Source organism: Pempheris klunzingeri, chromosome 20 (assembly GCF_042242105.1).
Source record: "Pempheris klunzingeri isolate RE-2024b chromosome 20, fPemKlu1.hap1, whole genome shotgun sequence".
In the NCBI taxonomy this organism is placed as follows: Eukaryota; Metazoa; Chordata; class Actinopteri; order Acropomatiformes; family Pempheridae; genus Pempheris; species Pempheris klunzingeri.
In genome coordinates this window covers 7,646,938-7,663,746 of record NC_092031.1, presented here as the reverse complement: position 1 = coordinate 7,663,746, position 16,809 = coordinate 7,646,938, and the positions used below count along the sequence as shown (strand labels likewise).

Here is a 16,809-nt window from a genome sequence, read left to right as displayed (position 1 = left end):
CTCTCCACGCTTGGATGGATAAGCTTGATTATGAAACATTACAGAGCTTCCCTGTCTAGCGGGACAAACCTCTGAACTATGTCAGAAAGGTGACTGGCCACACTGCAGGGAGGTGGCTGGCCAATACACAGCAGGGTAGGATTCTGTCTCTTAGGTGCCTGATTGCTTATTACTCCGCAGAGGACTGAAAGTTGGCTCCCGGTGCCTCGAGAGTGAAATTTCGCCTTGGCTGATTCAGGCAAATTTGACCTCCGCACTGCTATACTGTTCACCACAAACAGCCAATAAACTGTGCAGACATTAGCTCAGACTCGATTGATCTCGAGATTCACTAAGAACTCCAATTATTTTTCTCATTTGACTTTGCAAGCAGTTGAGCCCCGTGAACAAATATTAAAATCCAACAAGTCCTCCTCATGTTTATTACTGTCAACAAAACTTGGAGGTAAAAACAACTGGGTATGATGGTGAGAGATCAGTATCTTTGTTAAAAGAAACCTGCATCAGTAGGTGACAGGATGCAAAATTAGGTCTCCCATGTAAAAGTCACACAAGTCACTTTTGTCAGGACCAGAGTCATTCAGCTAAAATACGCCAAAAAGGCTCTATTTAATGGGACTGTAGAGCTGTTTAACATTACATGTAGATATTAAATCACTTGTTAATGTAGAGACTATTGATTCATGGAGCTTTAAACAAGCAACCAATGTTGTCATTCTTCTGGGGAGAGCAGTCTCCTACCGCCATCACTGCTGGCTGTGTCTGCCCCATGAATACGACTAAAAGCAAACAGGCACAGATATGTCCTTGTGCTGTCAAGGTTTTATGTTTTTGGAGTGACATTTTCATTGAGACTTACATAAGGCCAACGCACATGGAAAGGACCAATCCGGGCGAAAACCACGGCGTGACATCACCCCATGAATAACTACGACCTACTGTATGTTTTCTTTTGGTCAGCAGGTCAAAGTGTTGCCAGGCAAACCTTTCATGACTCTCATTATGAGCGCCAGGCGGCCCAATCATAAATACACTGAATTTATGGATTTCATGGGGTGGTGCACGCAAATGTCAAGGGTGTGCTTGTTTGGTGCTTTGCTGGTAAGCAAACAGGCATTGTGAGCAGCCTGCTGAAAAGCAGGGTTATTGCAGTGTCAACACTTTTAGGAAGATGGATGTATACGTTGAAAATAAAGCGAGGTAGACCTAATCACTACATTAAATTGCAGTTAACAGAAAGGTCAGTGATCCCAAGTTAGACATGTTCTAAACACTTCCAGCAGAGAAGCATTATGGGAGTTAGAGAGAGAAAGTCTGGTGGTGGCGGCTAATACTTAATACTACCGTAAATGCTGATTTGGTGATTTGCAGGTCGAGAAAGTTAAAACTGGGCTAAATTTGGTGGAAACGTTTTGACAAACATCACATGCAGCAGTTTTATTCAACCATATTTCTATTCAGATTGTGATCTGCTATCATTCTTAAATATATGCGTTTAAACACTTATGAAATAACAGTTTTATGTGACCTAGAAATCTGGAAATATTCCTCTTTTTCAGTTAATTTTTGATCAGTTTTGCTCCTAGTTGACTTTTGACCCAATAAATGCTTGCTGGGACACTGCAAATTCCACCTCAGAGGGTGATTTCTAATGAAAACGGGAGGGTTTGTTTTATGAACCCAGAAGTCAACAAACTACATAGTGGTAATCCGTCCCCAGGCTGCTGCAAAGACAGGTGGATATTGTGTAGTCTTCCTGTAGCATCACCAGGTCTAGTGCTGGGCTGTCAGAGGCGGTGTGCTGATAGCCCCCGGGCATGGAGCCATGGTACGGAGAAGTACGGGGTGGAGGGGCTGCTTTAAATTTCCCCAGTGGATGTGCTTGTGTGCTGCTAACATACCATGAGGTCTGAATGTGCAGCATCAGCAGGATTGTGGAGGACACTTACGGTTCAAAAGCTCAGCAGAACGTCTTTGAATTCTGGAGGTGCATGAGCCAGAATCGGGAGTTAAAATTCAGAGGAAGCTGTAATGCCAGAATTCCGCGAGTGCCTGTGTGATTGTATTCATCAGTGTTTCCCTGTGAGAGATTTGATTTGAATACAGGAGAGGAACGGTGAAGAGAGATGTGACGTGAGTGTGCTCCAGTCTCACAATAGCTGGCAACTTCCTCCCAGTCTTCAAATGGAGGCCCACACATTCACTCACATGTATAAGGAATGTCACACACTTTGTCATGTTTTGACAAACTGAGGAGGAGACTCAGTTGTCATTTCCATGTCAACCACTCTTATAATCATTTTCCTGTGTGTGTGTGTGTGTGTGTGTGTGTGTGTGTGTGTTCCTTCCTACCTACCATGTGTCAAGAAGGATTGCTGTTGAGAAGCATATAGCTTTTAATTAAAGCATCACTATCTGGTTGTGCCTCTGTCTGCTGCAAGATGTCACTGCTCATTTTACATCCTACACAGCTAGAAAACTCTTGACAAAATACACTCCACTGGTACCAACATTACAACGCTATTACACCCAATTAGATGTATAATTACTATCATTAATGAAGCCACATTGAACTGGTGCAAGAAAACAGGTAGAAAATAGATTTTCATATGCAGTACAGTGAAGAAAAATAGAAAAACACATTCTAAGTACACCTAGCTTGAACTAAATCCTACCTTTACGGAGATTACAGTATTCAATTTCGGTTAAAAGTGTATCACAGAGTTATTTATTGATAAAATGTCTGCCATAATTTTTACAAATGAGGTGTGCTACCCCTGTAAAACCTTGTGTTTCTAATAGTTTGCCTTTTGGAAAAATCCTTGAATTAAATGCAAAAGCTACAAAATCATACCATATTTCATCAACATCAGAACAGCGTGTCTTAACAAAAACTGAGCATTTTGAGTGAAGCGGTGCTTATTGTAGAGCTATATAGCTATTAACCACTTATCTATGACTACAGATGTTAATGTTTTTCTGGTCACACATTACAGACCCCACAAGACTGAAAGTGAAAGGCCTTTGGTTTTGGAAAAAATAGAACAACCAGCCTCACTTTATTTACTCTCTCTGACCAAAACACCAGACAGTCATTAATTCCACCGCACGTACAGTAAAAGACTGTGCTTAAAAAATGAAATTTGACAGCTCCCATTAGTTATTAATTAGCACAGACAAGGAACAGGAACAACATTGCTCATTCACTTCAGCGCAGCCTGATGATGACAGTCCTTTCACCCTTGAGCCGAGGGCAGCTTCTTTTTACACAGCGTTGCACCATGCTACCATTAAACACACCAGCCGTGTGCGTTACTGCACCGCTTTAATGTACCTTTGATGGCTTCTATCGGGAAAGACGTTGACATAGACTGCAGAAGTTAAAAAGTGACATTTCATGTTCGCCGAGCTCCGCTGTTCACAGAGAAGTAGTGCTGCATCAGACGGTGTTACAGAGTGCTACAGCGATGCTTAGTGCCATGATTTATCCTTTATGACACTGAGAGCTTCTGTGGCAGCTTGCCCAACCCAAGCTTGTAGTCTCCTTGTCACAGCAAGTCTCTGCGTGATACTTTAGGTTGCCAATCTACCTGGGAAGAGTCCTCCTGTACTTCCTTACATACAAACACATTTTTCTTTTGATTCATCACTTTGGATCTGAGCTCCACACAGCCCAGTACATCCCATCACATTGTCGGATGAACTAGCACCATATGTACGGGGGCAGTTTGTCCCTGTCATGTGCCCACCTCCCCTCTCCTCCCTTCATTCCCCCATGTGTCACACAATTTCTCCTATATTACATAAACTGCGCCTGAATCCTCTCCAAGGACTTCCACAATGGCTGCTACATGTTTTAGGCCCGAGACTTGAATTCCTGTGGGCACCATTATGGTCCCGTTTTCCCTCGGTCATTTTTTTTTCCCTCCAGCAGTGGAAGCTGAGACCCACATCTCTCTCGTCCTCCTCCTCCTCCTTCCTGCTGCCTCCTCCTCTTCCCTAGCCCCAGCAATGAACTCTGTAAACACTGAGGCTTTGTCTGCAGCTGTTGTGGTCAGTCTGTAGCCTAAAGCCAAGCCTTCATGGAGCATCAGTTTGTGTACAGCAAAGTTAGTGGACTGCCACTTTGTTTGACCTGGAGAGACAAGAGGGCGACAAAAAGGCAAAGCCACAGTGATTGGTGCTGTCTGCGGCTTATGTATCCTAGTAAGTGCCTAGTAGGCGTATTTTATAGCTTTAAGTGGTAGTGTATCCTAATTTTACTGCAGTCTCAGTGTTGTGGTTGCCACATGTGAGCCTTGTACCTCCTGCAGGAATAGTAGCATAACTCGTAACTGACTAAAAACAATGGAAATTGAATCGCATTAGGGGTGGGTTGCACCCCCTGGGACTTGTAGATTAAGATAAATCACAGTCTACCTAAAATAAGTTTAAGATAAATGCATCCTATTTAAAGTTGTGACTATAGATTTTTTTTTTCTTTCCCTTTTCAGGCCACTTAGGTTAGTGTATGATATTGGCTGTCTTGTGTTCAGAAAAGCCTAAAAAAAAAAAGAAAGAAAACGACTGTGCCCTTCCTTCTGTTTTTATCCATTTCACCTTGCAGCAATAACATCGTCATTCCTCTTTCAGCATAAACCCTTGTTCCTGATGCCCTCCGGCTGATATCGCTTTGCCTGGACCGGACATCAGGTAGAAAAAGGACACATAGCTTCAACAAGCACTTGTCTAACTTCTAACTCTCACCAATTTTTTTTTTCATAGTCTCTTATGAAAGACTCTTTGCAGAACCTGCAGTGCATTAAATATTTAAAATCATCATAAAACTCAAATGGGTGGAGACTTTCTCGCTTTCTGCTCTATCCATCACAAAAGCACAGACATCTGTCAAACCACCTCAACTGCTAAATTGTTTAAGATTCAATTTGAGTTTCAAATTTTGGAAAAACAGAGCTGGTTTAAATCCAGGTGGGACAACTGGGTTAACACGAGTTTACAGCCATGTTGGTGGCTCTGTCAGGCTGCACTTGGTGCTTCAGACAAATGCTAATATCAGCACGTGAACAATGCTATCATGTTTAACAAGTGGGATGTTGATAGAGCCGGCTCACATGAATTTGAATTTGAATCAGTGGAATGAGTCACACTCTGACAACAGACTCACCACCCAGGGTCTTGGTTTAGTTGTCTTACCTCTGCTGTGAATCTTTCTTCATTCATTATAGTGAAGCGAAGCTCAACCAGTGGTAGTCCATTGGCTCTAATTATGTCTTTCCAATCACAAACCCAGACAGCAATGTTCCCGGCTGTGGATAATAAAATTAAATGAATTTGCAATTGAGTTTATTTTCTAATGGAAAGTGAAGAGAGGATGCCCAGAGACATGAACAACAGGTAGATGAGTCATCCTCCTTTTGCATATAGTGGAATTATTGCCAGGCATTTTGCATTCAGTACCACGGGGGCCACAGATGCACACAGAAGCAGAATATATCAGATATTCTTCAGTGTGATTTATGCAGTTTCCTGCGTGATCACTGCTGCATGATGACAATGTGTAAATGTAATCTGTATTGGAATTTGTACGGGGACATGTAAATGACCTAAAAATGGCTTTTAGTTAAAGTTATGTGAAATTGTTTCATTTGTTTTCAATGTAGCTTCACTTGTTGCAATAAAGGTTTAACATCACAAACTCTCTGGTACGAAGCCACTTGATTTGAGAAAGCTGCGTTGGATTTTGACTTTGTATGGTTCATTTTTGTGGCATAGGGACACAACAATTAGATACAACAGAATGAATTAAATGGCAGCGAATGAGTCTTGTCTGTAACGCATGTTAGGTGTTCTGATTAGCTGAATCTTATATTTTAGTACTTAGTTTTGTTATTCTTTCCTCACTTTTGAACAACACAGGTGATGGATTTCCTCTATGTGGTTCATTGTAATGTCAACACAATGGTTCGTCCATTTTGCTGCTGATGTTTGTGTTTTATTAAGTCCGAATTTTACACGAATCTAAAGAGGAATCCTTTCAAAGTTGTTAATTTTATTACGCATGATTTATTGCGGCCCTATTTTTGTGTTTATGGCAGAGAAAAAAATTACTTCTGAACATTTGGTGTGTTGTGAGACAACTGTGGCCATGTCGTGTTTGCCTTCTTAAAGATTCATGGGGACTGCAGATGTGTCTACAACCCAGAAATAAAGTTGGTGAGAGTGTGACAGCTAAAGTGAGCAGTCTGAGAGTCACACTTGTCAAGCGTGCCTCAAATCTGCAGGGAGGGATGTGTCCTTCTGAGGACCTTGCTGCTCTTGATCAATATATATATCCCCTCTGGTGCGAACTGAAAGATGCGTATGGAGGAGGAGAGACGGGCAGTGTGCATTACTCTCTAAGGATTATGTGTCATTTGCCCTTTAAGATGCACATGTATTTTATCAGTGCACTCAGATGTCATAAACGTAATGCAAAAGGCCCATTAATATGAGCGCTGGCAGGCGAGCCCAACGTTTTTCTCTGATTTATCTGTGGTGGTACAGGAAAAATGAATAGCTTTTCCCATTCCAGCACTGCATCAGTCATAATTCTTTAGCTGGCACCTTATTCTCCACACATTTAATGGATACAGAGCTTTATAATTTATCCTCTTCTTAACTGCAACTTTACCTGAATTAAATTTCAGGCACAGTACTTTGATTACATCCTTGCTAAGTACCACAATCTGATTTCTCCATTATGTAAGGAATGAATACAAATGGGCTGGCTGAGAAAGAGAAAAGGGAGCAGGAAGAGAGAGGAGACACAGGGAGAGATAACAAATTGAAGGAAAGTCAGTCGGAGAGACGGGGGAAAAAAAAAGAGGACAGACAAAGAGGAGGCGAGGAACAAAGAGCTGAAAGAGTGGAACGGGAGCAGCCATCCAGTCTGGATGAGCCCCTCTTGACCCTCTTGGTCAGAGGAATCATGGTGGAACACACACCAGTCTTTGAATTCAGCCTTGCACTGGATGGACCAGGCGGACTGTTTGGCGCTGAGTGTGGTGGTGGAGGGGAATCAAGCCGCTTTGCAGGCGCATCTTCAGGTTTGGCTGATGCTGCCAGACCTCTGCTGGAGCCTGGACCTCGGCGTTCCCAGATCCTCACAGAGCCTGCGGCCTGTCACTCCCCTGCCAAAACTGGAGCTCATTTGTGGAATACGGTGCCCCTTCCTATCGTGGCTGAGTGGGATGCGGGTCTCTGCAGAGTGTAGGATCAAAGCCTGCACAGGACACAAGCACATTGCTCTGTGTCACCCAGTGACAACCCTCATTTCTCCTGCCAGGCTGGATTCCACTCATATTTCACGAGCAAACTCTGAGCCTCGCTCGTCTCTCTGCTTTGCTTCATATGAAATAATAACCTGTCCTAGATTGTAGGCTGTGTGCACTTTCGCCCTCAACTACATGGCCTGTTTTGATAGCACGACTGATAAAACAAAAATCTGATCATTAGGCGGCGGCCTGAGGGTTCATGATGGTTAGAGCTTGTAGCCAGTTGGGGAAAGTATATGTATTTATTCACGTTATGATACTTCATAATTCAAGGTCCGCTTTGAGACTTTTTCATATCTCTCAATTTCTGTCTGCGGATGGAATTTACATGTGAAGAGTTGAGCTTCATGTATCGAGGAAGACCATGAGATGCGGTTGAAAGCTCCAGAAAAAGATAGAAACTCAGCAGGGCCTTCCATGTACGAATAAAAGTCCCAAAAAATGCACTCAGTACAAAGCCACTGAAGAGGACTTGGCTAGGAGTACGCAATTAGAAGTGCATAGCATTAAACTAATTAGAGTGGATTTTATTGATCCTTAACAGCATGCAATATGTTTGCTTGTACATCTGTTTGAAAGTGAAATACTGGCTGTCTGTCGCACGACTTTTTCTAAACAACTTTCTGGGGTTTTAAATAAGCAGCGAACGAGAAAATGGGAGAGCATGTGGTTGTGTTAATTACTGCTGAGTAATGAGAACTGATCCCACAGTCTGAGTTTGTTATCCTACAATAATTCAGTGAGGGTTTGCCAGCAAGTCGTTATTTTATCAACTTTCTCAAAATTTGTTTAGCTAACTCTCTCAGCTCAACCCATATAAATATATAAAGGTCATATTTTATGCTTACCAACATATCTGTATATTAGTGATGAAATCTTTAATATAACATGTATCAGACCTCTATAGCAGTATATAAGTAGATGCTGTCCGTGCCTGAAGGTCAGCACTCAGTGGGCAGAAAGCCTTCGATGGTCTCAGTAGCAGCTGTCTCAAGATTGTATCTCACTGCTTTCCAGTTCCGAACAGCTCATCTTCTGGGAACGGCAAGTGTCAAATCAGTCAAATCTCTGTCAGTGGAGTGCACCGCTGGTCTGCAGGATTGCGAGACAGGCTGAGAGATGGATCATCCATCAGGTTGTGGCCTCTAGGTTTAACAGCTTAATGCTGGGACTATATACACCTGGATTTGCCAGTAAATCTTGAATTGTATCTGCAGTGAGGCTTTAGTCTTATCTCTGCATTTAACATTGAGCCATTATGTGTTTGTGTGCTGCTTTGTTTGAGCACCAATCCTTAGTTATATGTCAGTAAGTCCACAGCGCCATCTAGTGATCTTTCTATGGACATGTGTGGACTGTGTGTGTGTGTGTGTGTGTGAGTGAGTGTGTGAGACAAAGAGAGAGAGTGTGTGAGAGAAAGAGAGAGACACAGGAAATGATCTGTATTCTAATGATGGACCAAATGTACATCCTGTAATCAGTTGTTTTAGCAGGTTAAATGAAGGTAAAAATTAGCCAAAGCTAAAAACCCTTCATATATGGAATACAGCCTGATGTAAATAGTCCTCTTCTGGATTTTATCTGGATACTTTTGCTGAGTCAAACCCAGAACGGGTCTTCTTACGTTACGTCTCAGAAACCCTGCTTCCTGAAACAGGCCTCTGGTCGGAAATTTCATGTGCTAAAATTCACTGTCGCACACAAAAAGCAAGACAAGAAATAAGACTGCAATAATTTATTTGAAGAACGCTGCTTTAAGTAACAACTTAAGGTGATGTTGCCTTTAAAAAGGCAATATTCACGTTTTTATAACGGATAAAACGTTGATCAGAAAGTTCAAGGAAACAATGTACAGATACTGTAAATACTTCAAACCAAACCAGCCTTAGAGCAGCTACATACTTCAACACTCCTTAATCCTTATGCAACCTGTTCCTTGTAGAAACAAAATAAACCAAATTATGCAGCATAAAGAGCAAATACTGTTTCAGCATTTAAGATCTTCGACGATTACAGGTGCCAGAAACTATTTCCACAGTGGCACGCTATCATAACTTGTGTTAAATTAAAATGAGGCCACTACACATGCCCCTGAAATTATAGATTTTGTATTGGAAATAAATATTTGAGCCTCTTTGAACTTTTCGCATTGTCAGAATTTTAGTGCAATTGCGAATTTGACCAGGAATCTGACAACATATGCTTGTCAAGCTTTTTAAAAGATGTGTAGAAACCCTGTTCTTGACATTAAAGACACATAAAAACTTGTTTCACAAGCTTTGTGTTTGCAGACAGCAGTAGCTTACATGGTTAAAGGAACTCTATTAGAAATCTAAACTATAATTGTAACTTTAGCCTGCATTCCTCACTGGTAAAACCATTTGTGCTTTTTTGTAAATGAACAAAAGGTTTCACTGAAGACACCACATTGATAATTTACAACACACTCACTACCAGTGGAAATGAGAATTAACCATTTCAAAATGTGTCTGATTAGATAAATTGTGTACATTTTGAACATTACAAATAAACCCTCTGTTTTCCACCTGTGTTGCACTCTCTTCCTGAGACAGGCTAATGGACACATTTCCTTTACAGCAGTTTTTCTGTACAAAGGTGTCAGTGTAAACTCCTAGAATCACACTCCACACAGTCTCTGTGTAACGCATTTCTAGAGAAATTCCCTTCAAAGAGAACAATTGAGAATAAAATAATATTAATAAATGCTCAGAGCCACTCTTTGACAGGCCGTGTGGATTATCACTAAAGGTTGCCGGTGTACTGTTGAATTGATGCAGTTTAGAAGGACATGATGGTTGTCTGGATGATATCGACACATTCGCGCAGCTCATGCTCCTTAATGATGAGGGGAGGGGCCAGGCGGATGATGTCACCATGGGTGGGCTTTGCCAACAGTCCACTGTCACGAAGGCGCAAGCACACCTTCCAGGCGTCATAGTCTGTGGGGGGGGGGGGTGTTTGAAGATGGGTCAGATTAAGTGACTACAAGCTGCAAATACATATTTACTCATTTCTTACAAAGAATCTTTGACTAGATCATGCGTCATCTAATATTTAAGATGAGATTCACAAAATATCACAAGTCACAAAATAATTTAGATAATAATTTAGAGCATTTTCACATCTATAGTTTGTTTGCTGTGGTCCAAATCAGTTGATGAGTTTGTAAACTGTTTTTCATATTGGTCTGATGTGTCGGGGGCGGGAGCACGAAACTAAATACAGGAAGAACGTCCTGTGTTTTCAACTAGTTCTGTGAGAAAAACATTGCTATACAAGTTGGACCTTGTTTCATTGCCCCGCTCGCTGCTAATACTAGACACAGTTAGCGTGCTCTGCTGCATCCCAGAATACAAAGCACACCTAGCTACAGGAGCTGTTTAGCTCAGTCTTGTGGACTACACCTGGTAGTTAGGTCAGAGGGAGGTAAGATCATCTTTCAAATACACAAAAGAAGTGCTCAAGAGTTTGTCTGTGACCAGACCACCTCCTCTAAAGACTCTCTGTGAGGTTGTTTTGTTCTCCATCTGGGTGATTATTGTATTCACGCCTGCCCCAACGAATCGCAACAAAAGGAAGAAAAACGTAGCAGGGTCCAATTTAATCGGACTAAAAAGTGCTGATGTGAAAACGCCCTTATACATAGTCAAGTACTGTACCTTTGGTCTCTTTGATGACAACTGCGTTGAGAAGACCTTTCCCTCTGACTGTTGTCACAATGTCTTTGGGCAGTTTTCTCAGCTCGGCTCGCAGCAGCTTTCCCATCTTTTCAGCATTCTCTGCCAGCTTCTCCTCCTCCATCACCTGCAATAAGAGCAGTTTCAGGAAAAAAAAGAGAACTTCCAACATTGATGTTCAAAGTGGCATGCATATTAACACTTTTAATTACCAATCACCATAAAGGCAAAGACAAGAAAAAGTAATTAAGATAATAAAGCGTAGACGGAAAGAAAGGGAAAGTAAAATACACTCACCTTAAGTGCAGCGATAGCAACCTGACAGGCCACGGGGTTGCCTCCATACGTGGACCCGTGTTCCCCAGGCTTGATGGTCAGCATTACCTCATCATCACACAGCACTGCAGATACCTGAGGGCCACAAACACAGATCAGTTAGAGCAAAAGGTAAAACACAGCAATCTATAGTCCCTTCCAACAGAAAATGGACTTCATAACTTGAGTCTTCGACTCTTGCGAAACAAATCTATAATGTGATATGAAGTGTGACCGAAGAACAACAAAAATGCTTACAGGGTAAACTCCTCCAGAAAGAGCTTTGCCCAGGATCACCACATCTGGACGAACTTCTTCATGGTCCACAGCGAGCCGCCGGCCAGTCCTCGCCAGGCCTGTCTGCACCTCATCAGCGATCCACAACACCTGGGCAAAACACAGAGCATTTTGAGATTACTACTAAAGCCCCTCAAACCTATTGGTTTTACAACAGTAATCACCACAATCCTATATTTTTTTGTGGCCTGTAGTAGCCACATAATATCTTATACCATTTTAGGAGAGTCTGAAAACATTTATGGTTTTTGCAATGCTGTACAAAGTGTTTTATCAATAGAAAAATAAGAATTCTTGATCCTGAGGAATGAGAGATCATCAATGAGGAAATAAGGCCATGGAATTTCCATAACATACAACAGAGTTTTATCATTTGAAAAAGGATATTCCTCTTTGTGAAGAAAGAACCTCAAAACTTGACCGCATGTTGCATTAAATGACTTACAACTAAGCCTGGCAGCTCATATTCTCTTTCATGAAAACTATTATCACTGACAACAGTGTGCGCTGAAGTGTTAGCATGAGAGACTGGAGTCAATAACATAATTTAGCTGGACAGAAGGGACCCGTCAGTCTTCTATGACACAATTCAACATCACTGCTCTTCACTTTACTTAATTGGCCTTTTCCCTCCTTGTGAGTGACAGGTCATCCACAATGCTTTTCTAGTCTTTTTACCAGATAAGAAAATGTACATAAATGGTGAAAAATTAACATCAGCCCTTGCATATCCTTTCATCCATAAAACAGCGTGGAACAAGCAATGGGCATAGTGTGAGATCACTTTTATGTCTTTATCATGCAATCAAACAGAATACGTTTGAGAGCAACATTTTCCAAACCGCAATCAAAAAGTACATTTGACAGCCCTGCAATTGTTTAATTGCAAGTAAAATAAATTTGTGATTAAAGAAGTATTTATGCAGATCCAAAAGTTTGATGTAAGGCAAATCTCTATTGGCCAGTCGATATGAGTGACAGCTTGGCAACATCCACCGTTAGTAAACGAGTTTTGAAGTCCATGGAGAAGACGGAGTGCAGTGGATGCTGCCAAGCTGTCACTCAGAGTGACTGCCCAATAGAGACGTGTCTTACATCTTTCAGCACAGGTCCCGCCCAAGGGATTCAACTCAACAGCAAGCAAAACTTTTGAATTCAAAACTTCTGAATTCAACAAAAATGGCACTTTTGCAAAAAAAAACGTTTGGACTTGCATCAATACTTTTATTAATCACAAGTTTTACTTTCAAAAAAATACTTTTTGATCACAGTCAAAAGTTTTGCTCACACACCCAAGCTGAGGAACCGCTAATGACATTCCAGTCATTCTTGTGTGTTTTTTCAAGACTCACATTGTATTTGGTGCAAAGGTCTCTGACTTTAGTCAGGTAGCCGTGGTCGGGCACCACCACCCCTGCTTCCCCCTGGATGGGCTCCACCATAAAAGCTGCAACATTTGGGTCTTGAAGGGCTTTCTGGAGAAAAGAAGAAAAAAAGACAAGTCAGACATTTTCATTAGAGATAATCCTGTGAAACACAGTTCCTGCTGCTTCAGTCAATCATTAGGTTTTTACTTTGGAAACAGCAGTTGCAGATATAACCTTATCATTAGGCCCTTATGCTTGCATAAACAGTTATGAGGTCGTGTCAGCTGGCTTTGGAGGATCTTAGGAAATTAACACTTTTTGAACTGAAGAACATGACAATGTTAATCAGCCGGATCTTAAACCACAAAAATGCAAATCTTTGCCTTCGAGGGAAAAAAGAAAAATTCAATTTCCAAAGCAAGAGCCATCGTAATGAGTAATGTGTTTTTGCTAGTCTTGCCAGACAAAAAAAAAAACACTGCAAGCACAATACAATTTAACAGCACACTTTGAGGTTATGCATGTTGGGTCCTTCCACCAGCATAGCAACACTAAGTGCAAGTATGATTAAACTTTTGCTGCCTCCAACATCAGTGTTTCACTACAACCCCAACAACAAAGTTAAACATGTAATTTCCAAATGAGATCAAAATGTACAATTTACTTTGGTACATGTAAGCATGGTGTTTGTATGGAAGAGCCCATTTTACCAGGCACCTCAACAGCTGGGTTGGACCAAAGGCAAACAAGCTTTTCTACATATTAGCTGCTTGTGACAGTATGAAACTCAAACATTCCTGTGTACCATCTCTCAATGACTGAAACAAATGAAAACAAACATGGTAGATTTTGTACTGATACCTCCAGTGCAGGAATGTCATTGTATGGGACAAGCTCAAAGCCTGGCATGTAGGGCCCGAAACCTTCATAACTACTGGGGTCTGTGGAGCTGGAGATGGCTGCCATGGTGCGGCCCCAGAAGTTTCCATCTAATCAACAAGAGTGAAAGGGAGGGCATATTTATCATGTTGTTCTCAGTTTCCATCTTTACATGATGTTCACCTTATCCTGCATCTGTCAAGAGGATTGCTGCACATGATTAGTTAGGTAAACTTAGCCTATTGTAGCATAATCCACACTGTGAAGAATCATAGTGGTAATGAAAAGTCAGTTTTATTTTCTGAGTTGAATATTTCTAACATCTAAATGTGAATCAAACTGTAGCGTACAGTGTGCATCAAATCTGGAAAAGTATAAGCATTCTGGCTAAGTTTGCTAAATTCCTGTCTAAACAAAAGAAATTGACATTTGATGAGGAATAACTCATTTCTGACAGTGTGAGCTCTGACAAATGGATCCAATAATAGATGCACGCGATTCTGGTGCCAATATTTCTACACAACACTGTGTAAAGCGGCAAATGGGACAAACTCCATAATGGTGATGTAGTTTTGTATGACATAAGATGGTTACTTACCTGCAAAAATGATTTTTGCCTTGTTTTTGGGAACCCCTTTTACATTGTAAGCCCACTTGCGGGCAAGCTTGCAAGCAGTCTCGCCACCCTCAACACCTAATTTGTAATAAAATAGATAAATGTCAGCAAATAGACTCGTGAGAACCTCTGAAGAGGTTTCATAGAATTCGCCTTCCCTACAGTACCTGTATTCATGGGTAAGACTTTGTCATAGCCAAACATGCCGGTGATGTACTCCTCATAGGTTCCCAACACATCGTTGTAGAAAGCTCTGGATGTCAGGGTGAGTTTGGAGGCCTGGGCGTTGAGCGCTTCTACAATCTTAGGGTGGCAGTGGCCCTGGTTTACTGCACTGTAAGCACTCAGGAAGTCATAATACCGGTTGCCCTCCACATCCCACACATTGATTCCTAGAGTAAAGAGGAGAACCAAGTTGTTGGGAAATGTCGGTGATGATTCCTAAGTAATTTATAACATTTTGAGGGAAAATAAACTCACCCTCCCCCCTTTCTAAAGCCACAGGAAGGGGATGGTAGTTGTGCGCGCCATACTTCTCCTCCTGGGCATAGATTTCCTCTGAAGTGAGCCGACGCTCATGTTCAGCCCTCAGTTTGGAGGCAGCAGTGGAGGCTGGACGCGTTCCAGAGTGGATACTGCGACGGAGAATAGGGGCAGCACGGCTGAGGCTGCATCTGAGTTGGAAAATCATTCTCTTTCTAATGGCCTGTATGGTTAAAAAAAAAAAATAGAAAAAGACATCAGTTGGTAACCAAAGAAATCCATCAATCTAACCTTAAAACATTTTAACTTTAAGACCACATAAAACAGGGATAAAATTGAAAAGTTTGGATCATTATGTTTTGTTATTAATTGTGAGTAAATTATACTTTTCTGCCCTCACTAGTGTAGAGGCACTAAAGCTGCAGCTATGAATTGATTAATTGAGAAAATTTAGTAGTAAAGCTGACCATGAGCAAGATGCCTAAAAACAGAACTAACAAAACTAGTAATAAATATAAAGATTAAAAAAAATTGATTACAAATTATTAACATATACAAAACGTAACCTTTATGTTGAAAACAGATCAGGTTATGTTGTTCTGTGGAGGATCTTGGCGCCTGTATCCAGTTATCTAACACACTTATTAAACTATTCAAACCACCAAACCACCAAACAGGTTGACCTTCAAACAAAGGAGTTCTTTGCTCCACCTCCTCTCATAATAATAGAGACTGGCTTTTTATTAACCTTGTTGATCCTGTTCGTGTTGGATCTACATACAACGGCCTAATAAGCTAATGCGGTGCTGTATGAGATTCCACAGAGAACATAGGCTTTGCAGGTCTGCTGAACAACGCTTCTCTTTCACACCCAACACAATGGGGGGAAAAGACCTTCACTGGGGTTTGGGTTGACAAAAGCTAATCCCACAGCTGCATGGCAACTCGACTGTGATGATCCAGACTATTCTGTTTGGTTGCAGATAGATTTTAACCTTCCCTTCTGAGTTATCTAGTACTGTAACATGTGCTGCCTAATTCCTACTTTGGAAATGTTTACATATTTATGACTGCGATTTAGACATCATGTCTTGGCACTGAATGCTTTGGAAATGAGTCACACCATCTTTCACTTTTATTTGAGACAAACTTGCCTGAAAGTTGCAAAGAAATTAGCCAAGCTGCAGGAGATATTTTTGTTTACTGACAGAAAAAGTACAGTAGTGTTTGCAGAAGGCAAAACAGGCTTGCTGACTGCCATAATCAGTGCTTGGCTGGGGACGATCGTTATCCTTGTACAGTTGACGCATACACAACGCAAACAGACTACACATGGACTGGGTTGCATCAAGGACAGCGAACCCGTGTCACCATTAAAATCTGCTCCTGAGAGATGATAGGTCGCTGGGGATCTGCCTCCATGGCACTCCCACCTACAGCTGCCAGGAGCTAAATAAAGACCTAAAGAATGAGCTCCTGCTAAATGATGATAGTGTTTACCAACTAATCACCTCTCCCAGACCATTTGTTGCCGATATAAATAAAAGAATATAGCCATTTCTCCCCTTGGCTTTGAAAGAGCGCCTCGCTTCCGTTTCTTAATACCGGTAAGCTAGCTAGCTAACATTAGCACATCCCTGCTGTCATTTCTTCAAAGCCGCCATTAAAGTACAAAGAAAAGCGTTTCGGAACAGGACAGAAGAGACGTGAAGGATAGTCACACAGTACCAGAAAGACGTGAAGCGAAGTTTGAACCCCTCTGCAGACGGGAAAGATGCCGGTCCTGTCTGGTGACTGATGCGGAGAGCTAATGTGACCGTCTGACGCAGGAGACCCTCTTA

The 16,809-nt window shown here is 41.6% G+C and overlaps 1 protein-coding gene across 2 annotated transcripts; it reads right to left on the bottom strand.

Moving 5' to 3' along the window:
- Positions 1 to 9,033: 9,033 nt before the first annotated feature.
- On the bottom strand, positions 9,034 to 16,792 carry oat (ornithine aminotransferase). 2 transcript variants are annotated; one of them, XM_070852009.1, is made up of 10 exons: positions 16,697 to 16,792; positions 14,966 to 15,191; positions 14,653 to 14,877; positions 14,468 to 14,563; positions 13,852 to 13,979; positions 12,976 to 13,098; positions 11,585 to 11,713; positions 11,309 to 11,422; positions 10,994 to 11,138; positions 9,034 to 10,273 (listed from the first exon to the last, which is right to left on the bottom strand). In XM_070852009.1, the coding sequence occupies exons 2-10, from the start codon at positions 15,174 to 15,176 to the stop codon at positions 10,113 to 10,115; spliced, it is 1,332 nt and encodes a 443-aa protein (XP_070708110.1). In that variant the 5' UTR covers positions 15,177 to 15,191; positions 16,697 to 16,792; the 3' UTR covers positions 9,034 to 10,112. The 2 variants fall into 2 exon arrangements, with proteins under 2 accessions (XP_070708110.1, XP_070708111.1); XM_070852010.1 differs by having other exon boundaries at positions 14,966 to 15,183; positions 16,690 to 16,787.
- Between the last annotated feature and the right edge of the window lie 17 nt (positions 16,793 to 16,809).

Coding starts and splice junctions, on each gene's coding strand:
- oat (XM_070852009.1), bottom strand. CDS start 15,176: ATGATTTTCCAACTCAGATGCAGCCTCAGCCGTGCTGCCCCTATTCTC. Junction 14,878..14,965: donor GGCTTTAGAAAGGGGGGAGG/GTGAGTTTATTT, acceptor TCTTTACTCTAG/GAATCAATGTGTGGGATGTG. Junction 13,980..14,467: donor GGCAAAAATCATTTTTGCAG/GTAAGTAACCAT, acceptor CTTGTTGATTAG/ATGGAAACTTCTGGGGCCGC.